The following is a 20,563-nucleotide window of genomic DNA, read 5'->3' on the forward strand; positions in this document are numbered from 1 at the left end:
AGTTGACAGAGTAAATATAGAGTAGGCAATACAATACAATACATATAAGCAAAACTCAGCAACCATTATTCTACTGAATTTCACACATACGTTTATTATGATCAGACATGTCTGTGTTCAACTTTGAGTGCACATAAGCGATGAGGGTGTGTTTTGATTATCTTGCAAGTCTGAGACAACACCAACTTCAATCCCAGCCTGGCATTTGCTGTATTAAAATGTAGTGTTAAACATATGCCAAGACATAACATCAATATACAGTTTCAATCGATGCTCTGGTTTGAACAAGTGATGTAGTTTACATGCTGATAATCTTCCCTTGAATCAAATGACGTTGTTATGCAAGTGTGTGTGTGTGTGTGTGTGTGTACTGTGTGGGTGTAGGAATGCAAATGCAAACCAAATCCCTCGACTTGAAATATTGCCAAGCAATTTTCCATCAGGCCATCTAACCAAGCAGCAAGCTGGCTCTGACCATATCTTAGCAGGTTGGGGTTTATTCCAAGAACATGTCAGTCATTTTCAATCAATGTCTATAATTGGATTCAGCACGTGTTCAGCATAGCTTTATAATATCACTCTAAAACCTTCTTCACTCAAAAAAATACACAACTAAATCTTATCTGCATCTCACCATGTTCTGAACCTCTTCCCTTTTTTAGGATGTAGTCTATTCCTCCTTCCTCCGAGCTGAGTAATAGACAAAAAGGCTAGTTTAAAAAGTAAACAAAAAAATTCATTTGTCTAGTAACTTAAAGGTCTTCATAACATGCCTTTGTGCCACAAGGCTGACAACATGAACCATAATGTCCAAATTCTGACAATAACAATGTGATGATGTTGGACTAAATGACAATAACATGGACCATGTCAGGCAGGCAATATAACCACCTCTGAGTGCACAATCAGTGTTCGAGGTAGTTAACCCAAACCACACTTAAGGTGTCTACACATGGCCCCAACCAACACCAACCAACTCCCAACTCCCAACTCCCAACACCCAAAGGGCAGTTGTTAGAATGCTGGAAGTTAAAAATTCAGCTGCAAAATCCATCCAACCGACGCCAACAGTCACCAACAAATACGGCACCACCAATCCAATGTTGGTGTTGGTTGGGGCAGTGTGCAGGCACCTTTACTTAGCCCTCCTCCCAAACTTGACCAATAATATCTGACCCTGGAGCAGAGATTGGGGGCAACTTCCCCATCCCACAAAGTGAGCTTGATGGTCAGCAGACACTGAACTTCCACCTCCCACACAGTGAGCTGGATGGTCAACAGACCCTGAGAGTTTCATGAGGGGAGAAAGGTGGACAGGAAGGTGTCAGTGAGCGCTCCAGACAGCTCTCAAAAGAACTAGTGCAGGGGGAGCTGCAAATCCAATCTCCACCACACACAAAGAAATCAATGGTATAAAACAAAGTTTATGGCACACCAACAATAGATGTAAAATACAAAATAAGAATCACTTGAAATGAAGTCATTTGAATAAATGGCATAATACAGTGCCAGGTTGGAGAGATGCCAGAGGCACTGGCAAGTTGCTTTTAGTAAAAGCATCAAGCATTAACAACAAAAAACAATAAAAAATACACAAAACAATGACAATTGTAAAAGTATTGTCTTTAGCTAGGTGGAGTGTGAGCCCTGAAGCTAGCAAAGCTTAACTTTAGAGACACTATCCCAGTCCTGATCGAGAAACCCTCTCCTAAGGCACACTGCTGTTTTGGCGGAGTAAAGGGTGGATATCTTTCACACACACACACACGCACACAAAGAATTAAGTAAACACACACACACAATTAAGAGCAAGCACGCACGCACACAATAGTAAGTAAATCCATTCACACGCATTCAATAAGCGCAAACCACACATCACGTGTCCACAGGTAGTGTCGAATGTAGAACGAGGTGGTCATGACGCATCAAGTCACCAGATGAGGGGTAACCTGAAACCTGATAACAGCAGTGTGTACCCCTAGCATGCGCAAGCAGCTCAACAGTCAGTTCTTGTGTCACTTTAAGAATCAAAGTCTCTCTGAAGCACACTGTCTCAGTGTGTGTGTGTAACATATGAGCATGTGTGAAGTGTTTCTTCTCTTAGTTACAAAACATACATAATGAATGATCTTGGTAGCAAGAAGCAATAAGCCACAGCCAATCGTAGCACCTCCGCCGTCATCCAACGGCGACTGGCTCACACTTCCTCAAAGAAGGCCATCTGGGCCATGAAGGCAGAGTTTCTCTGCAACAGGAAATAACAGAAGTCACCTCAGAGGGGAGAGATACCGACTGATGAAAGATAGGAGATGTACAGCATGATGGGGAACAGCAGACTGTAAAAACACATTCCATTCAAAAAGCAGACTCTATAATCACTACTATTCTGACCTTTCCACATGTCCATTGTTAAAGGGGTAGTGTGCTATTTTGGACATTTAGCCCGATTTGTGGTCTGTCTACCGTTCCAGTATTGAGCTAGCTGCAGTTTTTCTTCAGGCTCTCACTGGACTAAAATGGAAGTCAATGGCACAGGGTGTAATCTTCCCAGTCTCGGTATGCTCTCCTGTGAAATGTATCGCAATTCGAATATTTTTAGGTGTTTGGCATGACTGGCCCATAGTCCTCCATGGGAGCAGTGAAAACTAGCGCCAGGGGAATGCTTATGTCCAAGCCATGCCAAACGTAAAAATATTCGGATTGCGAGACATTTCACTGGAGAGCATACTGAGACTGGTTTACACCTTGTACTCCTTGTCTCGGAAAAGCACATTTATCACAGTTTTTCAACGCATTTACGGGTGCCCCACTGACTTCCAAAGCTGTCACTGGGTTTAGATGGACAGTAACTAGGAGAGGTGATACACACCTAACGAGGGCAACATGCGACACGGAGTGATCACTGTGCGATACGGTCCTGTTTATTGTGATTGTTGATTGTTTTTCAGGTCTCTGTGATTGGTTCTTCAGCTACTGAGAGAGGAAATCGAACTGGTCTTTACAGTGATGTGGGGGAGGTACATGGGGGCTAGAGGAAATGGGGAATAGGGTGCAGGGGGTGACAACTCACTGAGGGGTATGTAGGGGGGTAGAGGTGACACCTACGTTACTGTGGGGTATGTAGGGGGGCTCGGGCGGGTAGCCCCTGGCCTCGCTACGGAGGCTGTAGACCCCGGCCTGCTGCTGCTGCTCCTCCAGCTTCAGGGACTCAATCTCAGACTTGAGCTCCTTCAGCTGGTCCTGCAGGTGCTTGCTCTTCTCCATGTACTCCAGTCTGGGGAGAGAGAGGGAGGGAGGGAGAAGGGGAGAGGTCTCAGGAACTGCAGTTGAAATTTAGCTTTTTTGCTAAGACTGACACATTTACCCCTGTGGTTGATTAATGTGTACTGTCCCTGTTCAAATAAATAAATAAAATGAAATGAAATGAAAGGTTTGTATGCCAGACAACACTCGGCCACACTTATATTCCCGAGAGTGAAAAAGGTGACAGGTCCGAAACCAAGTTATGGTAGGGGGGTCAGGGGGATTTTAATATGCAAATGACGCTTTTTGGAGTGTTTTGAAACTAGAATTTCTGTGTGCGAGTAGATACATGGCTCTTGCGAGGCGCATAGTATATCCATCCAAAATACAATCCCAAATACAATTATGTAGATATCCAGATTCACAGTTGAAACATTTTAATCAGAATTTCAATGTTTCTTTTTCCATAAAAAGAGAGAACAGATATCTCATAAAAAGTTAGTTATTTACTTAAGCAACCAAACAATTACTTTTTTACACATTATTCTCCATGTTGCCTCTCAAAAAAAGACAACCAACCTCCATTGCCTGAAATGCAGGAAAGAATGAGACAGGGAGACATGATAGCTCTTATGGATGCTCCGATCTGATTTTTTTGGGTTGATATCGATCACCGATTATTTTCCTCAGGATCGGCCAATACCGATACCGATTTATAAAATAACACACACAAAAAACGACTTCTCCTCTTAGAATGGTCTTACCCATATTATTGTATCGATATGATGACACTGTCTTTGCTTGCATATTTTTAGATTAAGGTTGCCCATTATTATCACGTATTAACTGATGAATAGGCCCTCCAAATATTATTCTGTATATATCAGATTCAGTAGACTTCATACTTCAGTATACAGTATACCATTCGGACCAATGCCAAGTGAGTAAAAAAAAAAAAAAAAAAAAAAGTTTTGTTTTTTGTTGTGTAATTGTTTTCCGTGACTTTTATTTTGGAATTCCTTGAAAGAAAGCTACCGGACATAAATTTAGTTTCTGCTTGAGGGGCAACTAGTAGTGTCCGCTATCCTAATTTTAAACCGCAAAAATATCCAAACTACAGCTGATCAGAGATTTCGTTAACAAGTGATTAGCAGCAGCAGCTTTGGAGATATTTGGGCTGTATGAAAAAACGCTGTATGAGGAGATCCTGGGAGAAAACTTGCGCAATTGGAATGGATGTTGGACGCTGTTGACATGACGTTTACGTTATTCAACTGGAGATCAAGCAACGTTACATCCAACAACAGGATCTGTATTTATACCCTCGTCTGCTGTGGTTAGTCACTATTTCACGTTCTGAATTGACCCACCACTCTATAACATTTAGCTTGTAGCATCCAAGTTTGTACTTATATCTATGCCAAGCTAACCAGTTAGTATTATCCAATAAGGTTTATTCTAGCCTGAACATCAAACGCAGTCACTCTCCCCTCACCCCCCCCCCTTTTTGGAAAACTCCCCGGATCTGCACGATTCATATGAATGACCCAATTGACAAAAAAACGGCGATTGTAGCCGAAAGGCGACTAGTTTGCAGGTATGTATACTGACATGTTGAGGTGTCAAAGGTCAAAGAGGCCGTGGCTCCAGCTCACCTCTCCCTCTCTATCTCCATGGACAGCCTCTTCATGTCAGAATCCTTGAAGTCCAGCTGCATGGACTCCGGCTCGTAGGCCAGCTCCCCAGGCTCAGGGGGCGGTGGGGGGTTGGAGTACGCTGCTATGAGCTGGAACACACACACACACACACACACGATGGGTTGAACAGAAGAAAAAGACATAGTGAGATTTGGTTTTACATTTGTTAAGCTGCAGAATGTAAGATTTTTGTAAGATTTTAAATAAATATTTAAATGTTGCTTTATTGCCATCATAAAAGGAGAGGGATCAGTGACTGAGCTTCTCTGTGTAAACCGCATCTTTGTAAAGTGCTGTTTAGCTCTGCTACAGAAATTATCCTACTCTACTATAATCCTACTATCCAATCAGCAAATCCACAAACTGTGAGATTGAAGCGCACTGAATTTAACTTGGCAGATGGAATTTTCCCTGGTAGCTAACTTGTAGCAGGCTCATAGCTTCGAAGTTGCATACTGCAACTTTAAGAATGATCAGTAGTATGGTATAATTGTTGCATGTACTGAGTATGTGGTCCTAGCTGCTATGTTTAGCATGTGCGAGATGAGGCTGTGGTTCATGAACAGGCGATCCTTAGGGAAGCCAACGAGATAGTTACTGACCCCTCCCATGTTCTGCACTCTTGAGTACCAGCTACTGCCCTCTGGGAGGAGGTTCAGGGTTCCTCGCAATAGACTAAAGAGATATAATAATTAATTTATCCCTGTGTCTGTAAAACTTTTAAATAGCAGCAAATGAAGTAGTGACTAGACCAGGAGAGATGAGGATATGTATTGTCCTTATAGGGGTATCTTTACATTGCAGGCCTATTTGTACTGAGTTATGTATTTAAATTGTCTTATGTTTGTATGGACGTACTAGAGCACATTTACATACTAACATGTTGTATCTGTAAACTGTCTGTGAATGCTTGCTTTTTTCTTTTACGGTTGCAGAATGGGTGAAAGAACTTGAACTTTGAACTTGAAGCCAAATTTTGTGGAACAATAAAGTTAATCTTGTATCTAGGTACCGGGTATGTGGTCTTCCTAGCTGTTAACTATATGGACAAAAGTATTGGGTCACCTACACATTACACATACAGGAGCTTTTATGACATCCCATCCATTCTAAATTCATAGGCATTAATATGGAGTTGGTGCCCCCTTCAATTCCATATGAATGCCTATGAACGGATATGTGTTATGTGGTTCTAGGTACCGGTTGTGTGTTATGCGGTTCTAGGTAGCGGGTCTGTGTTATGTGGATCTAGGTACTGGGTATGTGTTATGTGGTTCTAGGTACCAGGTATGTGTTATGTGGTTCTAGGTACCGGGTCTATGTTATGTGGTTCTAGATACCGGGTATGTGGTCTTGGTGATCTCCAGCAGCTTCTGTTTGGCTCTCCTCTCTGCATCCTTTGCCTCGCTCAGGTCCTGCTTCAGATGATCCGCCTCTTTCGACCTGAGGCGGCCAATCAAACCAATCAGGGGTTAGAGTTTGGTGTTGACACTTAAAAAAATGTTTCAAATATAATATATTATGACAGGAACTGAATAGTGGATTAGTGGCTGCTGGTCAAAACCCCCTCAAAAGAAACAAAAGATGACAAAAAGGACCGAGGAGAGACAGTACAAAGTTTGTACTAGTACAAACTAGTCTTGCGATGCCAGACTTTCAAGATCTCCACCTCCAAAAGTCTGGAGACACCTCCATTGAAAATCATTGCTAGAACAGTGCTGAAAACTGACGCTAACAATCAGTCACTGTCTCTTTAAAGTGAAGGAAATTATGTCCTCCAAACAAACTGCAGTGGAGAATCAAAACAAAACATTCAATGCCCCACTAGGAAGGACTGCCCTAAATATGTTGGATTGGTTCTGTAATGCTGGTTTTTTTCAATCTCTCAAATTGTTTCCACCCACTTTTAACAATGAAATCTGGACGAATGTCTTCAGTCTCTAGTTGAGCGCAGCGTTTAGAGACTGATTCATGAGTCTAGTTACAAACTAAAGGAGGAAAATAAAAATGATGATGACGCTGGTCTGCAGACCTTCTCTCTGACTGCTCCACCAGCTTGACGGCCAGCTGCTCGGCCTCCCTCATCTTCTGTTCCATCAGCCTCTTCTCCTCCTTGGTCTTGAGGGCGGTGACTTCTAACCTCTGCCGCTCCTGCTCGGCCTCCGCAGCCTTGTGGGCCAGCAGCTTGGCCTCCTCTGAGGCGATGGTGGCCTTCTCCGCCAGCAGGTCTGCTGCCTCCTCTGAACGTAGCTAGACAAACACATGCACGCACACACACAGTCGTTGTAGTACTGGTGCTCACCCAGTTGGTCCCTATACCAATGGCTCTTAAAGGTATAACATGGTCATTTTCACTTTTCTGAGTTTATAAGTGCTATTTGTACAAGAGGACACTGAAGAAACAATAAAAACATAAAATATATCTGTTTTGTAGTTTTGGAGAAACTGGAAACTTAACATTTTCAGTCCAATTTCACTCGAGTTGAAAATGCTCCCCTTTCGTGACGTTTTTCCCTTTTTTGACGTCACACTAAAGTGTGAAAAACCCACCCCTACACCCGCCCCCAACAGAAATCTGTCTGGCTCGCGCACCTGCTGTCTTTGCGCCATTTCACCATCTATCCAACACGGTAAGGCAGCCCTGAACCTTTTCTCCTAATCTTGAGAATAATTGAATAATTGCAGTCTTGATGACCACCTCTAATTTTAATATAATTTGTACATACTTTTTATAACTGTATTTGTGGTTGTCATACAAATTGAGAATTTTTTACCATGATCTCCGTGTCTGATTAGTAGCCAAAGCTGTCTGATCCAGCTAGCCATCTATCTTAAGCCGGCATGTGAACGTTAGCTAGCCTACATTAGCTAGCTGTGTTAGTTATCCTAGCATGCTAACATTAGCTCTCAATGCATTCTTTTGGTAACGTTAGCCCTCCTGTGCAATGGCAGAAACACAGCGCACCATACTGTACCCTTTCCTGGCATTAAACACAGAATTAATCAGGTGCAAACTGTGCTGTAAGATTTCCGAAGTGATCGCCTATCAGAACTGTTGTGAATGTGCTGTGTTGTATAGGCCAATAGACAACGTTACTTTGTAAGTCAAAGTTGGTTAGAAGTCAGTTTGTCTCCCCAAGAATCTCCCGATTGTTATCTCTCTCCGCTGTGCGCTCATGGAGTCTTGGTGCACGGCCCTCTGTCTCTCCAAGCTCATCGATGATGTTGAATCGCTGCGCTCCGCATGCAGTCTGCCACATAATTAGGGGTAGGATAAGTAGGCTTCATCCTCTCCCCCTTTCTGTCAAGCGCATTGTGTTGCCTTTGTATATGAAATGGGCTATAATGATTAAATTGATCTGACTAATAACCAGTTATTGCAGTGGTATTCTGCTCGATTCCTTTATATCACCACAACTGACAGATGTTGAACCCAGAACAGTAACGTTTCAGTGTGCAACTGGCTTTGTTGGACAACTACTAAGATAAATAATGTTAGACTGGTGAACAATGCAGATTTTATGTTGGTTTCACAGCGCAAATGATCCGTCTTCTGGCAAGACCCACAGTTGCAATTATTTGACTAAATAGCCCTATACTGCGCCATCGTTATACCTTTATCATACTTTTTTCCAAATAATGCAATTCGAGGATATGGCCTGTTAGGTAGCGTGTTTCTTTATAATGTTTCAGGGTTAAAAGGTAGTGTGACATCTTACGTTTCTTATATTAAGGACTTTGTATAGCCTGTACACTTCCTGGTGTTGAGGTAACTATGGTTACAAACTAGGGCTGGGTTAAAAAAAATAAATGATGAATCGATTCAGAATCGATTCATGAATCCCAAAATCGATCTTTTATTTAATGAATGAATGAATAAATGAAGGAATGAATAGTTAATTAATTCATTCAATGATTCATTCATGGAAATCAGTATCGATATCCAGCCCTAGTATTGATGTGTTGCATAACTTGGCAGTCATGTAATTAAGGTTACAGCAACAAACAAAAGAAACAGGTTTTAGTAACACTAACCGAATCGATATTGAATCGAATTGAATCTTGATAATCAATTCTGAACCTTGTGAATCGGAATGGAATAGATTCTTGAAATTCGAATTGATACCCAGCCCTATTACAAACAACAAATGTGTGGACGTTGGGGCCGCTTCCAACATTCTAGCAACAACTGCCAACTTTAGAATGTTGTGTGTTGGTGGAGTTGTGGAGTTGGTTGGGGCAGTGTGCAGACGCCGTTAATAGGACCGGCTCATACCAGCGCCTCGTTTGCCAGCCGAGCCTCGTCCTGCAGCTGGAACAGTCGCCGCTCCATCTCGTCCTTTGCTCGCTCCGCCTCCTCCCTCATCTGCTTCTCCCGCGCCAGGATCTGACGCTCTACCTGCAGCCAATCACAGATCGAAGACAAAGCCCATCTAAAACCAATCACAATAACACATTCATCAATTACTAGATTGGAAGCGCTTGGTGGGGAGTTAACCTTCTTTCTAGCCTTCTCCTCTTTGGCCTGGGCCTTCATCTGCTGCACCTCGATGGAGTCCACCTTCCTTCTCCTCATAAACAGGTCGTGGTTTCCAATGCACAGCTGCAGGATCTGGTGTTTAAAGGGGCACGGTCACGCTTGTTTCAAATTATATGATTTGGATTTAAAAAATTACTGTCAGTGTAGCTGTTACACGGAAGAAACGTGGAAATTGCAGAAAAACTTCAAAGGGAAAACACATCCGATGACGTCACTTCAAAGGACTGGTGCCCTTTGAAGCTTTCCCGCGATTCCGTCCTCCGTGTAGGGAAATAGCTAAACTGACAGTGATTTTAATAAAGGCCGACACACAGAATTTAAGTACTTAATCCAAATAACATTAGCTGTAAAGTGTCCCTTTAATGTGGTGGGTATACAAGTCTAATAGAAGACATGTATAGTAAGAGTGTTCGGCACTGATCGACAAAGTGAAATAAAATTGCCTTACCAGTTTGTTGACTCTCAGCTGGGAGGAGTAGAATTTGAAAACGTCCTTCTTCTTGTCCAGAGGCTTGATAGTGAACTGTAATAGCAGAGGACAGTGATTACCGCTGTAAGCCAGTAGGCGTTATGAGGACGGTAGCGAAGAGGAGGCCGCGTTCTGTTCTCTACCTCCTTTTCGCTGTAGGAGATGTTGCGGATGCCGCTCCAGGGGAAGGACTTGTTGGGGTTGAGCTTGCTGTTGGGGCTGTAGATGTGGAGACCCTGGGCATCCACTCCCAGGAGCAGGTCTGTGTCCCTCTTGTTTTGCTGCACAACATTGTTATTTTTATTATCCTAACAACTCATACATTAAATAATACAAAAGGTTTATTCAGCACTTTTTCACCTTTTAATTAACCAGGGAGACCACATTTTTATTAACAATGGTGGCTTGGTGCTCTGTGTTAAAGACTAAAGTGATGCACTCACATAAAATATAAACAGTTGATTGATTGATTGATTGATTGGTTGATTGATTGGTTGATTGGTTGATTGATTGATTGATTGATTAGATAGGAACTAATTGGACCACTCACGGTGATGGCAAAGTAGCTGACTCCATACATCTCCAGGTCTTGGGCTATCTTCAGGTAATCCATCTCTGCTTCATCCCTCAGGACGGGAATATAAGAAATCATTTAAAATGAACTCGGCTCCAGTGTTTGTGTTAGCCCACTGTGTTCTATTTATTCATTTTTCTGAAGCCGGTTCAGCTGTGTGTGAGCAGTCTTACCTGGCGATGCCTCTGTGCTCAGCGTACCAGGCTGTGATCTTCTCCTCCCACATGTCTGCTGTCATCTGGTACTGCATTAGAACCTAGACACATACAATACGCATAGTACATACACAGCAGACATAGACTATAGCTCACAGATATCTCACTGTGTGTGTATATGGACGTGCTATACTACACACGCACGCGCGCGCACACACACACACACACAAAAACACACACACGTGTGCGCAAACTATTACTTACTCTTTTAGGCAAGAGCTCATCTTGGGCTAAAAACCCTGGCTTGTGGAAATTTGGGTCATAGTCTCCATACTGTATGAGGGATACAAAAACATTATGGTAGGAAATGGCATCCCTACACTGTCATTCATATGAAATATGTAATATATGAAATACATAATAATTAGTACTTTAAGTTTAAAAACAACATCAGCAGCACCATGGCTGTATTTCAGTGCAGCAGTTGGGTTACTAAACAATACACATGATGGCCATTTAGAAAAAGAAAATTAAATGTAACCTTCAGGGAGGCCTTGAGAAGAGCGTCATGTCTGGATGCAGATCAGACTCTCACCTTGGCCTGAACAGCATACGATGCCAGGAGCACCGAGGCCTCCGGGGAACAGAATATCTCCTCGTCTAAAATCTGCTTTTTCACCTAGGAAGAATCAAAGAAAGAAAGGGGAACAAACAGTGTAAATACAAAGTGCTGCCATGAAGCCCTCATCAAAGAATAATCACTAAGGGTTTTTATTTGTCGGTGCACAAATCAGTTTGCTTGGCTTGGCTCCCTGATGGCACATGTCTACGCTGTGTTTGGACTGAAAACAGACAGGAGAAAGGACAGGACACGATCATGCTACCTGTAGGAAGAAGAGGTGCTGAGTGATTTCCTGGACCAGCTCCTCCTCCACCTTCTCTGGAAAGAATTTGGCCAGGAAATGAAATGTTATGGGCGAGTCCTTTGGTACCTCTTGATCCAAGACCTAGATAAACAAACGCAGACATATATACAACATAAGTTAACACATTGATGCTTTTTCAAAAGTCAAACGGACACTCTTCTTGTGTGCCTCACTCTGTCTGAAATACCAATGGGTTGGTAGAAGTATGTACGACTGCAAGGCTATTCTATGCAAATTCAAGGACAATTTTGTGTGACGGTGACCAATCAGGAGCTGGTAGGTGTTTAATAACAAACTCCTCTTTCATTTCCCCTGTGAATGCTTCAGCAGAGAAAATTTAGACTTTTATAGTGCTTGTGGACTGTGGTAAATTATCCTGAACTGTATGATGCGCCCCTGCCCGCATACAAAGATTTTTTCAGAGACCTGATTTTTTTTTTCTTCTAAATGCTACTTGGAGAATGGTGTCCCTGGTGGGTTGTTAGAAGTATTCTTTGCAACACACCACATTACTTTGCTTGTGTGCCTGTAGTACGTGCTTGCAGTAGATACAATCAATCTCTAATTCTGTTTGTTTCATGTTAATTTTAATATGGACAGAAATAATCACAGATTAAGTAAAGGTTATGGTTCCACCCTGTCTCCCACCAGGCCACTCCTCCCCTAAACACCCATAAGCCAGTCAAACCGCGGAGAGTGTCACAGATGTCACCGCAATGCTCGTTAAGTATTGTTTCCACCTTCACTTTCCCACACTGAGTTCTATCTCGGGTCCCCTGACTTGCCAACCTTACATTAACACCTCTTTAGCCGGCTACGCCACCGAAAAGCTAGCCATTCAATGGCGCAGGTGGGCGGTATTTATACTGAGGAGTGGGTAACAGATTCAACTCGCAAACCGAATATTTTTCAACACTGCATAGTGGATGATCTATGAAGTATAGCCATATTATCTATGAAGTTACACCTGAAGTTATCTATTGCTCACTCACCCGTTTCTCTGTTTTAAGCCAGGCATAGGTGTCTTTCACTGTGTACCTGAGCCCAAAGAACCAGGTTTCCCTCAAGCCCACAGTGCGACAAACCAGATCAAACAGATCTTTACCTTTCCATTTCACCTGAGGAGAGAGATGAGAGACAAAGAGGAGAGAGAGTGAGTGAGTGAGTGAGTGAGTGAGTGAACTTGGTTGCTTAAACTGTTGAGTGAGTGAACATAAACGGTTGTTTGATGTATGAGGGGATGAAACTGTTTAACGTGCCATTACCTCACAGCTGAACTCCATCTCAGCATCCATAGTGATAACTTTAACCTTGAAAGTCTTTGGTTGCTTCTTTTTTAATCCTAATATCGACATCTCGGCGTCTTGAATGTAGATTTACCTTCAGAGAACACTACAGAAATATAGAGCTTATGTCAACATTTGAACCACTGCAACAATCTCTGGAGGTATAAAGTTGAGGTTTATGTTACCAAGGTAACGTTAGCTAGTTACATTTTAGGGATGATAAAGTGAGGGTTAAGCAAACGTCAACAGTCAATCGGCAGTTTATTATTCATTATTAGCTAACTTTATGATGTCTAAGTTTATAAATAAACGTTTATCAATTAACCTGGTTTAAGTTAGCTAGCTACAGATACATAGCTTTTGAAGAGCTTGAAAACTAACGTGAAACTAGCCTAGCTAGCTAGCAAGCAATATGATTATTATGACGTGGTAGCAAACTGTTAGCTAGTCGTGCTAGCTAGCTATATAACTTTGGGGAACGCGTCCTGTGTTTGCTAGTGCTAGCTAACTTACATCAGCTAAGCTTGAGAGTGATGTTATAATCATAGCTAGCGTTAACGTTACCTTCTAAGTTACAGTCGTTCCTACAAGGAAAACCCGTGTCCCTGGAATACAGGTATGAACTTCTGCCGTCCAAAAAACAAAAGGGGCTTTTCTGGGAGACCAACGTGGCTAGCTAGACTAGCGCTAGCACTACCTAGCTACCAACATGCGAGCACTCCTGCGCTGTGAAACTGACCAAAACAAAAGTTGCTGGATATACTAAACTCTTTACTAACACCCATAATGACGAATACGCAAGTCTAACGTTACATCTTTCCAAAACGGCTCCGTTATTTCACAGGCTACGTTACAAGGTTCAGAGGCTGGTTGGCCAGATAATTGGCTGTTAGTCTAGCCAGACTTTCGACAAGAACTTTTGTTTTGATTCCCAAAGTTGCTCCGCGCTACACTCTACAGGTGGGAACGTGAATAGGCTCGGGTCCTTGCACTTTGACCAGCGGGATGTTTTATGTTTTATGAAGTATGATGATCACATTTTTTTTTCTGTTCATTTCTTTCACAGGTACAACCCACTTGTTGTATTACTGTAGGCCGTGTCGGTGAGATCTCTCTACTATTAATAGAATCATGCCCAGAACATTTGAGGACGTAAAGAAAGTCATCCTATCTGCGCACAGAAACATTGGAGTCGAAGAAAAAGTTGGCTTCTACGACACCTGGGCAGAGCATTATGAGCAGGTAGGCCTAGCCTACATGAATCTCTTCTTTTTATAATTCAACACCAAATCAATTAGAAATGTATCACCTAAACAAAAAAGCAGGTGCCCAAAAAGGGAAAGGGCTTTAATTAATGTTCAGAATTACACCTGTGTTTACCCTGCGATGACGTGAAAATGGCTGCTTGGAAAAGGGTCTTTTAACCAAAAAATCTGAGCTCCAATTTAAACTTAATTCATATAGTGCATTTCATGGGGAGGGGGTGTACAGAGAGTCCCTGGACTGTGGGGGTCAGCGTGGTCTAGAACTGTAATCTGGACTGTAGGGGTCAGCGTGGGCTAGAACTGTCATTTTATCACCTGGACTGTAAGGTGTGAGTGTGGGCTAGGACTGTCATGTTACCACCTGAGGGGCAGCGTGGGGTAGAACTGGTGCCAGGTGGCAAACATCAAATGTGACACATGCGCATACACAGAAAAATAGAACTTGAGTAGCAAGTCTGGGAAATACTGGTTATAGTTTGTTTTGATGCACACAAGCTTTGATTGTTCCACATAACTTAACGACACACACACTGCACTCACTGTACATAATACTGCTCACCCACCACACTACACTCTGCACACCCACTACATACACTCTCCAAACCCCATTATGTAAAAATGTATACATTGCATTCCATTTTGTTGTACTTTTTTGTATTTTTTATTTTTTTTTGTACTCTTTTGCACTGTCATGTTTTTGCACTGTCCTGTCCTTCACCCTGTCCTATGCCGTCTACAACAGAGTATGCCTTAACCTTAGTCAAATGTTGTTGTTTTTTTGTTTTTTTTATTCCTGATTAACTAGGATGTGACTGTTCTGGACTACCAAGCTCCACATCTGGCTGTGAGCCGCTTGTCCTCTAGTTTCCATGGAGACCGAGAGAAGGCTGTGGTTTTGGATGTGGGCTGTGGTACTGGACTGGTCGCTGCGCAGGTAAGGACATGACCACACCCCTTCTGCTGGCTGGAATTTACCCTTAAGCACAGTTGTAGAAATAATAGGAATATGCACTCTCACATACTCCCAACATGTACTGAACCCTCATGATCCCAACAGATTTCCCTTCCTCCCTGCCATAAAGACCTACAATAAACCATTTCAAATTGGTATGCAGTATCTGAAACTAAGGTTAATATGTTATAATTGTCTCTGTCATCTCTGGTATACAGATGAAAAGGATGGGCTTTGGCCATTTTGTGGGTGTTGACGGGAGCAAGGGCATGTTGGAGCAGGCACATAATACCGGCCTTTATCAGGACCTCCAACAATGCATTCTGGGACAGGAATCATTGCCTGTCCAATCAGGTATCCCAGTGCTTTCAACCTTGAACATGCATAGCCAAAAGGGCATAGTGGGATTAAGCTATATATTTATTCATAGGTTATTTGTGTATGGAAAAATACAAACACATTGACGAATTGGAAATTGGATAATGAATGATTTAATGGATGAAACTTTTGTTTAGTCTGATTAATGTTATTTCCCTGGGAGCTGGTAAATAGATTCACAGAATATACAATGCAGCAAGAATAATATTGTATTTTCCCTTTCACATTTTCTTACTCCTCATCGTCTTCCTCTTGTCTTCTTGTTCTTCCCCTAAACCTCTCCTGTAGGTTTGTTTGATGTGGTTGTGATAGTCGGAGCTCTGAGTGTTGGCCAGATACCCGTGGGTGTGGTCAGAGAGCTATGCCATGCCACCAAACCAGGTAAAGGTCCACCCCTCTATTTATACTTTTTGTATAATTAATCTCTAGTTGTGTTATTTTGTGGCACAATTCACAAAACAGCCAATCAAGCTTTAGTTATTGGGTGTTACAGAAATATAGAGCTGAATATCATCTGGACAGCTAATATTGTGCCTCCTAATGACAATGGATCCTTGACGAACCCCATAGGTCATATACATTTAATGTTTTCTGAGCTGTGGTCGCCAAGGGCAACAAAATATTCCCTGCTATTTAGAGTTTAGGAGCGGACTGGAGAGGCCGACCCAATTCCCAAGACTTTCAAAAAGGATCTCATGATGTACAGAGCTCAAAAGCTGCACTCGGGTCCAGGAGGGCAAGGACAGAGAGCTTTTTGGAGTCAGCGTTGATTCTAAGTCATTTTTAACCTTGTTTAACGCCGTCTCTGTGCTAGAGGCAGACACTGTTACAGCAGTTTTCCATGAGTTTAGTGAACAACGCCTAATAAGAAAACACATACTTCCCTCTTTGTCGCCTGGTGCAAAGAATTAAATTAGCGAGGGTAGCAGCCAGTTGTAGCGGTTAGTGTTCTACCACACTTTCATATAGTGTTGATTGTGCCTTTTTAATGCTTTTGTGTTTGCTTTTGTGTCTTACTGTTTTCTTATTGTGTTGTGTGTCTTATGCAACCAGGGAATTTCCCCATTGGGGATCATTAAAGTATTCTATCTATCTATCTATCTATCTATCTATCTATCTATCTATCTGTCTGTCTGTCTGTCTGTCTGTCTGTCTGTCTGTCCGTCCGTCCGTCCGTCCGTCCGTCCGTCCGTCCGTCCGTCCGCCCGCCCGCCCGCCCGCCTGTCTGTCTGTCTGTTCTTTTTACCTATAAATGCAGTAATAAACCAACTCACCATCCTCCTGTTCTCAGGTGGCTATGTCTGCATGACAACGAGAGGTAACCAGGAGAACGTGGAGTACAAGGCAGCCCTGGAGCGTGAGCTGGAGCTGATGGAGGCGGAGGGGCTCTGGCGCCGCGTGGAGGTCACTGAGGTCGAGGACTGGGAGAGGGCTGTGTCTGAGCAGGAGGAGGGATACATACCTGGAGCTGTGTACCTGTACCAGAGGTTACCACAGTAACACAGCACATCACCAGTTCTGCGGCAGGCATTCAATGACTTAGTTGCCTTGAATTTATTGCATCCATTCACAATAAGTTAGTTTCTTGGGTCTGACTTTAGTGGCAACATGTGTTTGTCTCTGCAGCTCGGCTCAGCTTGACAAAGTCTCAAAAGTTTGGAATGGCGAGTAGTAGAACAGTGACTATCTACATTAAGTGCGATTATTCTAAGTTGCTTTGGATAAAAGTGTCTGCTAAATGACTGTAATGTAATAATGAACGATCATTTACTATGTAACATCAAATGTCAACAAAATCTAGAATGCATTGCTCACCCATTTATATATATAGCAATTACTTGCCAAATATTACCAATAAATAACACTGGCATCTACCTTCCAGAGTTCTTGAAGTTGGGTCTGACTCTGAGTTGCCTTGAATTTATTGCATCCATTCACATTAAGTTACGAGGATTCTTATACCTTGTATTTTTCTTGGGTCTGACTTTAGTGGCAACATGTGTTTCTCTCTGCAGCTCCACCATTAGGTGGCAATATTCATCAGGTCATGAAATAAGTCAGGACTTCAGCAGGATGTCAACAGACCAGAAACCTTAGAAACGAAACCAACAGATAAACACAGCCTTGTTGTTTTTTAAGTACCCTGAATCAGAACCCTGAACCAGAGTATCAGAGGAGCAGACCAGGAGAAAAATCAACTATATGTGTTACTTGCTAGGGAGACTCATACAGACAGTGGGACAGTTATTTGGGTGACAGTAGAAATACACTGTCAACTCTGAAGACAGTAGAAACAGCTTTTTCCCCAAGGCCACCAGCCTTTTCAACATGGCTCCCCTCTTACTCTCTCCCCTGCCAACTACACTTGGCATTACACTCACTACTGCACTGGCTCTTGTGTAGTCCAATTGCACTGCTATTTTGTTGCACTATGTTTGTATCACTGCACTTAACAAGTCCTGCCCTTGCACTTGTCCATTGTTGTAAGCACTACGGTATAATGGCAATAAACCAATTGATTGGTTTGAAATTTGAAATGAAAATTTGGTTTGAAATTTGAAATGGTCAGAAATTTCGTTCTGTTCACTGCCTGAGTAATACTCAATGTGCACAGACGCCATTGTCTATACTTGTAAAATAATGTGCATTAGCTCACTGAGAAAAGATAGATAGATAGATAAGAAAGAAAGAAAGAAAGAAAGAAAGAAAGAAAGAAAGAAAGAAAGAAAGAAAGAAACATGAGGTTTATGGCACCAAGAAGAAAAGATCCCCTAAACTTGGATCAGACGAAGGAGGGTGGAAGAGGGATTATAACCATTTGAATTGGAGCCATAATTGAACGCAAATAATTACAAACCATATATGCAGTGTATGCAATGTGTTGTTTTTTTTGATTTGTGATGTTGGCCTAACCATCCAAAATGCATTTGGATCTTTAGAGCATTGGGGTCTTTATATTACATGTCGCTTTAGAAAAGGACCATGATGTATTCTGCTTCTGGAAACATACGATGCAGTTTAGAAAGATATTTCACTGAATGAAACCAAGAGGTCATGGGCATGCTCTGGTGAAACTACATTTGAATCCTCAACAAATACATTCTATCTCTGTCCTCCCTCTCTCTGTGAACCAGTGGTGTGAGCTCACTCTCTGTCAAACTGGTTTGTCATGTGGCTTCACATATTTGTTTGCAGTGTGAACAAATGCCCATTGGGTTGTAGGGGAAGTAAAAATGGTATCAGACAGACCACATCAAACCAGATCGAGGACTTACATCCTCCTCACACTAAAAAGCCCATATCAGAGTCCATTTTAAGATAAACACCCAGGAACAAATACACTGCATAGAAAAAGAAGTATTTATTGTAACAAAACAAATGAGCAGTGAGCATTAACATAAAGCAAAAGTCAAAATGTTAGTGTAATATTTACATCAAAGGGAACAGACAGTCTGTATACTTCATATAAAGTATTATCACAGTTATAGGATTCACTCAACAAACTTTCACTTCAACATACAGTATGGATGTTGGATATTGGATTGGATATAATCAATATTATCTTTTCCATATTACACCTAATGAGCATAGAACAACAACAAGGTAAAGTAGAAGTATTGGCATTAGGATTTGTGAGTGTGTGTGTTCTCAAATGTATGTCCTTGCTGGGTTCGAGGATTCATCCCCATTGGTGTGAGACTCGGCCAGTTCTGCCAAACTCTCCCGAGATGCATCTCGCTTCAGCTGGGACTTTGTAGACGCTCCCTCGCTCTGCTCCGACAGAGTGGACGGCGGTCTCTGCAGCTGGGACTTCGTGGACACTACGCTGCTCTGCTCCGACATCGTGGACCGCGGCTTCTGCAGCTGGGACTTGGTGGACGCGGCCCTGCTCCCTCCTCCTCCTCCCACCGCCCCGGTCCCCGGCCGTGCGGCTGACCCGTTCTCCCAGGGAGGCTGAGTGTACGCCAGCCCTCCGGTTGGGGATGCTGTGATGGACGGTCCCCTGCTGGGGTGCTGCGAGGCTGCCTGGCTGGAACCTCCGGTGGAGGACCGTACCACCAGGTAGCGCACCGAGGGGCTCTTGTCTGCGTTGTGGGCCTTCAGGGGGCAGGAGGAGCTGATGAACAGGCCCCCGCCCAGGATGAGGAGGATGGACGCCCCCCAGCCGATGTACAGACACGCCCCTATCTCCCTACGCTGTGCGTCGATGGCCGCGCTGTAGAACTTTCGCACCACAGCCCCGGCGACCCACGAGGTGGGAATTAGACACAGCAGCCCCGTGGCGATCAGTGTCGCTCCCGCTGCCACGGCGATCTTGCCCTTCGCCCCTCCCTGTTCCTCGTCTAGGAAGCGGGTGCACTTGCCCCCGACGAAGGCCAAGAGGAGCCCGGCGCCGCCCGTGGTGATGGCGAGGACAGTGAGGGCCCGGGCGGCCTGCAGGTCAGAGCTCAATGCCAGGAGGGAATCGTAGGGCTTGCACTGGATCTGGCCCGTGCTCTGGACCACGCAGGTCATCCAGATGCCCTCCCAGATGGTCTGCGAGGTGACGATGGTGCTGCCCACGAACGCTGTGACGCGCCACAGGGGCATGACGCAGATGATGATGACCATGGCCCAGCCCACCAGGCTCAGGGCGCTGGCCAGCATCTGCATCCCCAGAGAGGCCATGGTGGTGGAGGGGATCTGACCAACCGTCCTCCTAGCTCCCGCAGTATAGTCCTTCAACAAGTGCTTCTATCTGGGTGATAATCAGCAGGTTCCACCCCTGGCTTCTGGTCCTCAGACAATCTTCAGTGCTTGTTTGACCAATCTGGTGTCTTTCCTTCGAGTGTCTCTGACTCAGACTTCAGTATGTTTGTTTACAACTGTGACTGATGTGTCCCTTTGTCTTTGTAGATCTTCCTCTCTATTACTACATTTATAACGGAGGTAGAGTCTCTATTTCTTATTTTGTCTATCTATATTTGTTATCTAATCCTCTTTGTTATGTTGAGTAGGTCTCTGAAGATCCCCAGCGCTGCCGTACTTGGCTTCCTGCCTGTCTGCCTGCCAGTCTACCTGCCTGCCAGTCTACCTGC

At 43.4% G+C, this 20,563-nt stretch overlaps 3 protein-coding genes across 4 annotated transcripts; 1 reads left to right on the forward strand and 2 right to left on the reverse strand.

The window, feature by feature from the left end:
• Nucleotides 1–228: 228 nt before the first annotated feature.
• Nucleotides 229–13,740, reverse strand: nf2b (NF2, moesin-ezrin-radixin like (MERLIN) tumor suppressor b). Of its 2 annotated transcripts, XR_014630801.1 has the most exons (18): nt 13,455–13,740; nt 12,870–12,996; nt 12,597–12,722; nt 11,563–11,685; nt 11,274–11,357; nt 10,943–11,011; nt 10,697–10,779; nt 10,500–10,575; nt 10,093–10,230; nt 9,929–10,003; nt 9,439–9,552; nt 9,217–9,339; nt 6,973–7,190; nt 6,281–6,383; nt 4,899–5,029; nt 3,106–3,274; nt 936–2,245; nt 229–891 (listed from the first exon to the last, which is right to left on the reverse strand). XR_014630801.1 is itself a non-coding variant. In XM_084449731.1 (17 exons), exons 2-17 carry the CDS (start codon nt 12,957–12,959, stop codon nt 2,198–2,200), a joined length of 1,770 nt encoding a protein of 589 aa, XP_084305857.1. In that variant the 5' UTR covers nt 12,960–12,996; nt 13,455–13,740; the 3' UTR covers nt 229–2,197. The 2 variants fall into 2 exon arrangements, 1 of the variants encoding a protein (XP_084305857.1); XM_084449731.1 differs by having other exon boundaries at nt 229–2,245.
• On the forward strand, nt 13,132–17,256 carry mettl27 (methyltransferase like 27). Its single transcript, XM_084449746.1, has 6 exons — nt 13,132–13,506; nt 13,957–14,132; nt 14,961–15,089; nt 15,326–15,461; nt 15,774–15,866; nt 16,777–17,256. Exons 2-6 carry the CDS (start codon nt 14,022–14,024, stop codon nt 16,983–16,985), a joined length of 678 nt encoding a protein of 225 aa, XP_084305872.1. The 5' UTR covers nt 13,132–13,506; nt 13,957–14,021; the 3' UTR covers nt 16,986–17,256.
• A 1,877-nt stretch (nt 17,257–19,133) lies between these two features.
• On the reverse strand, nt 19,134–20,153 carry LOC311318835 (claudin-4-like; the record flags this gene model as incomplete). Its single annotated transcript, XM_084450268.1, has 1 exon — nt 19,134–20,153. One exon carries the CDS (start codon nt 20,151–20,153, stop codon nt 19,134–19,136), a length of 1,020 nt encoding a protein of 339 aa, XP_084306394.1.
• Between the last annotated feature and the right edge of the window lie 410 nt (nt 20,154–20,563).

This window comes from Borostomias antarcticus, assembly GCF_949987555.1.
Source record: "Borostomias antarcticus genome assembly, chromosome: 15".
Lineage (NCBI taxonomy): Eukaryota > Metazoa > Chordata > Actinopteri > Stomiiformes > Stomiidae > Borostomias > Borostomias antarcticus.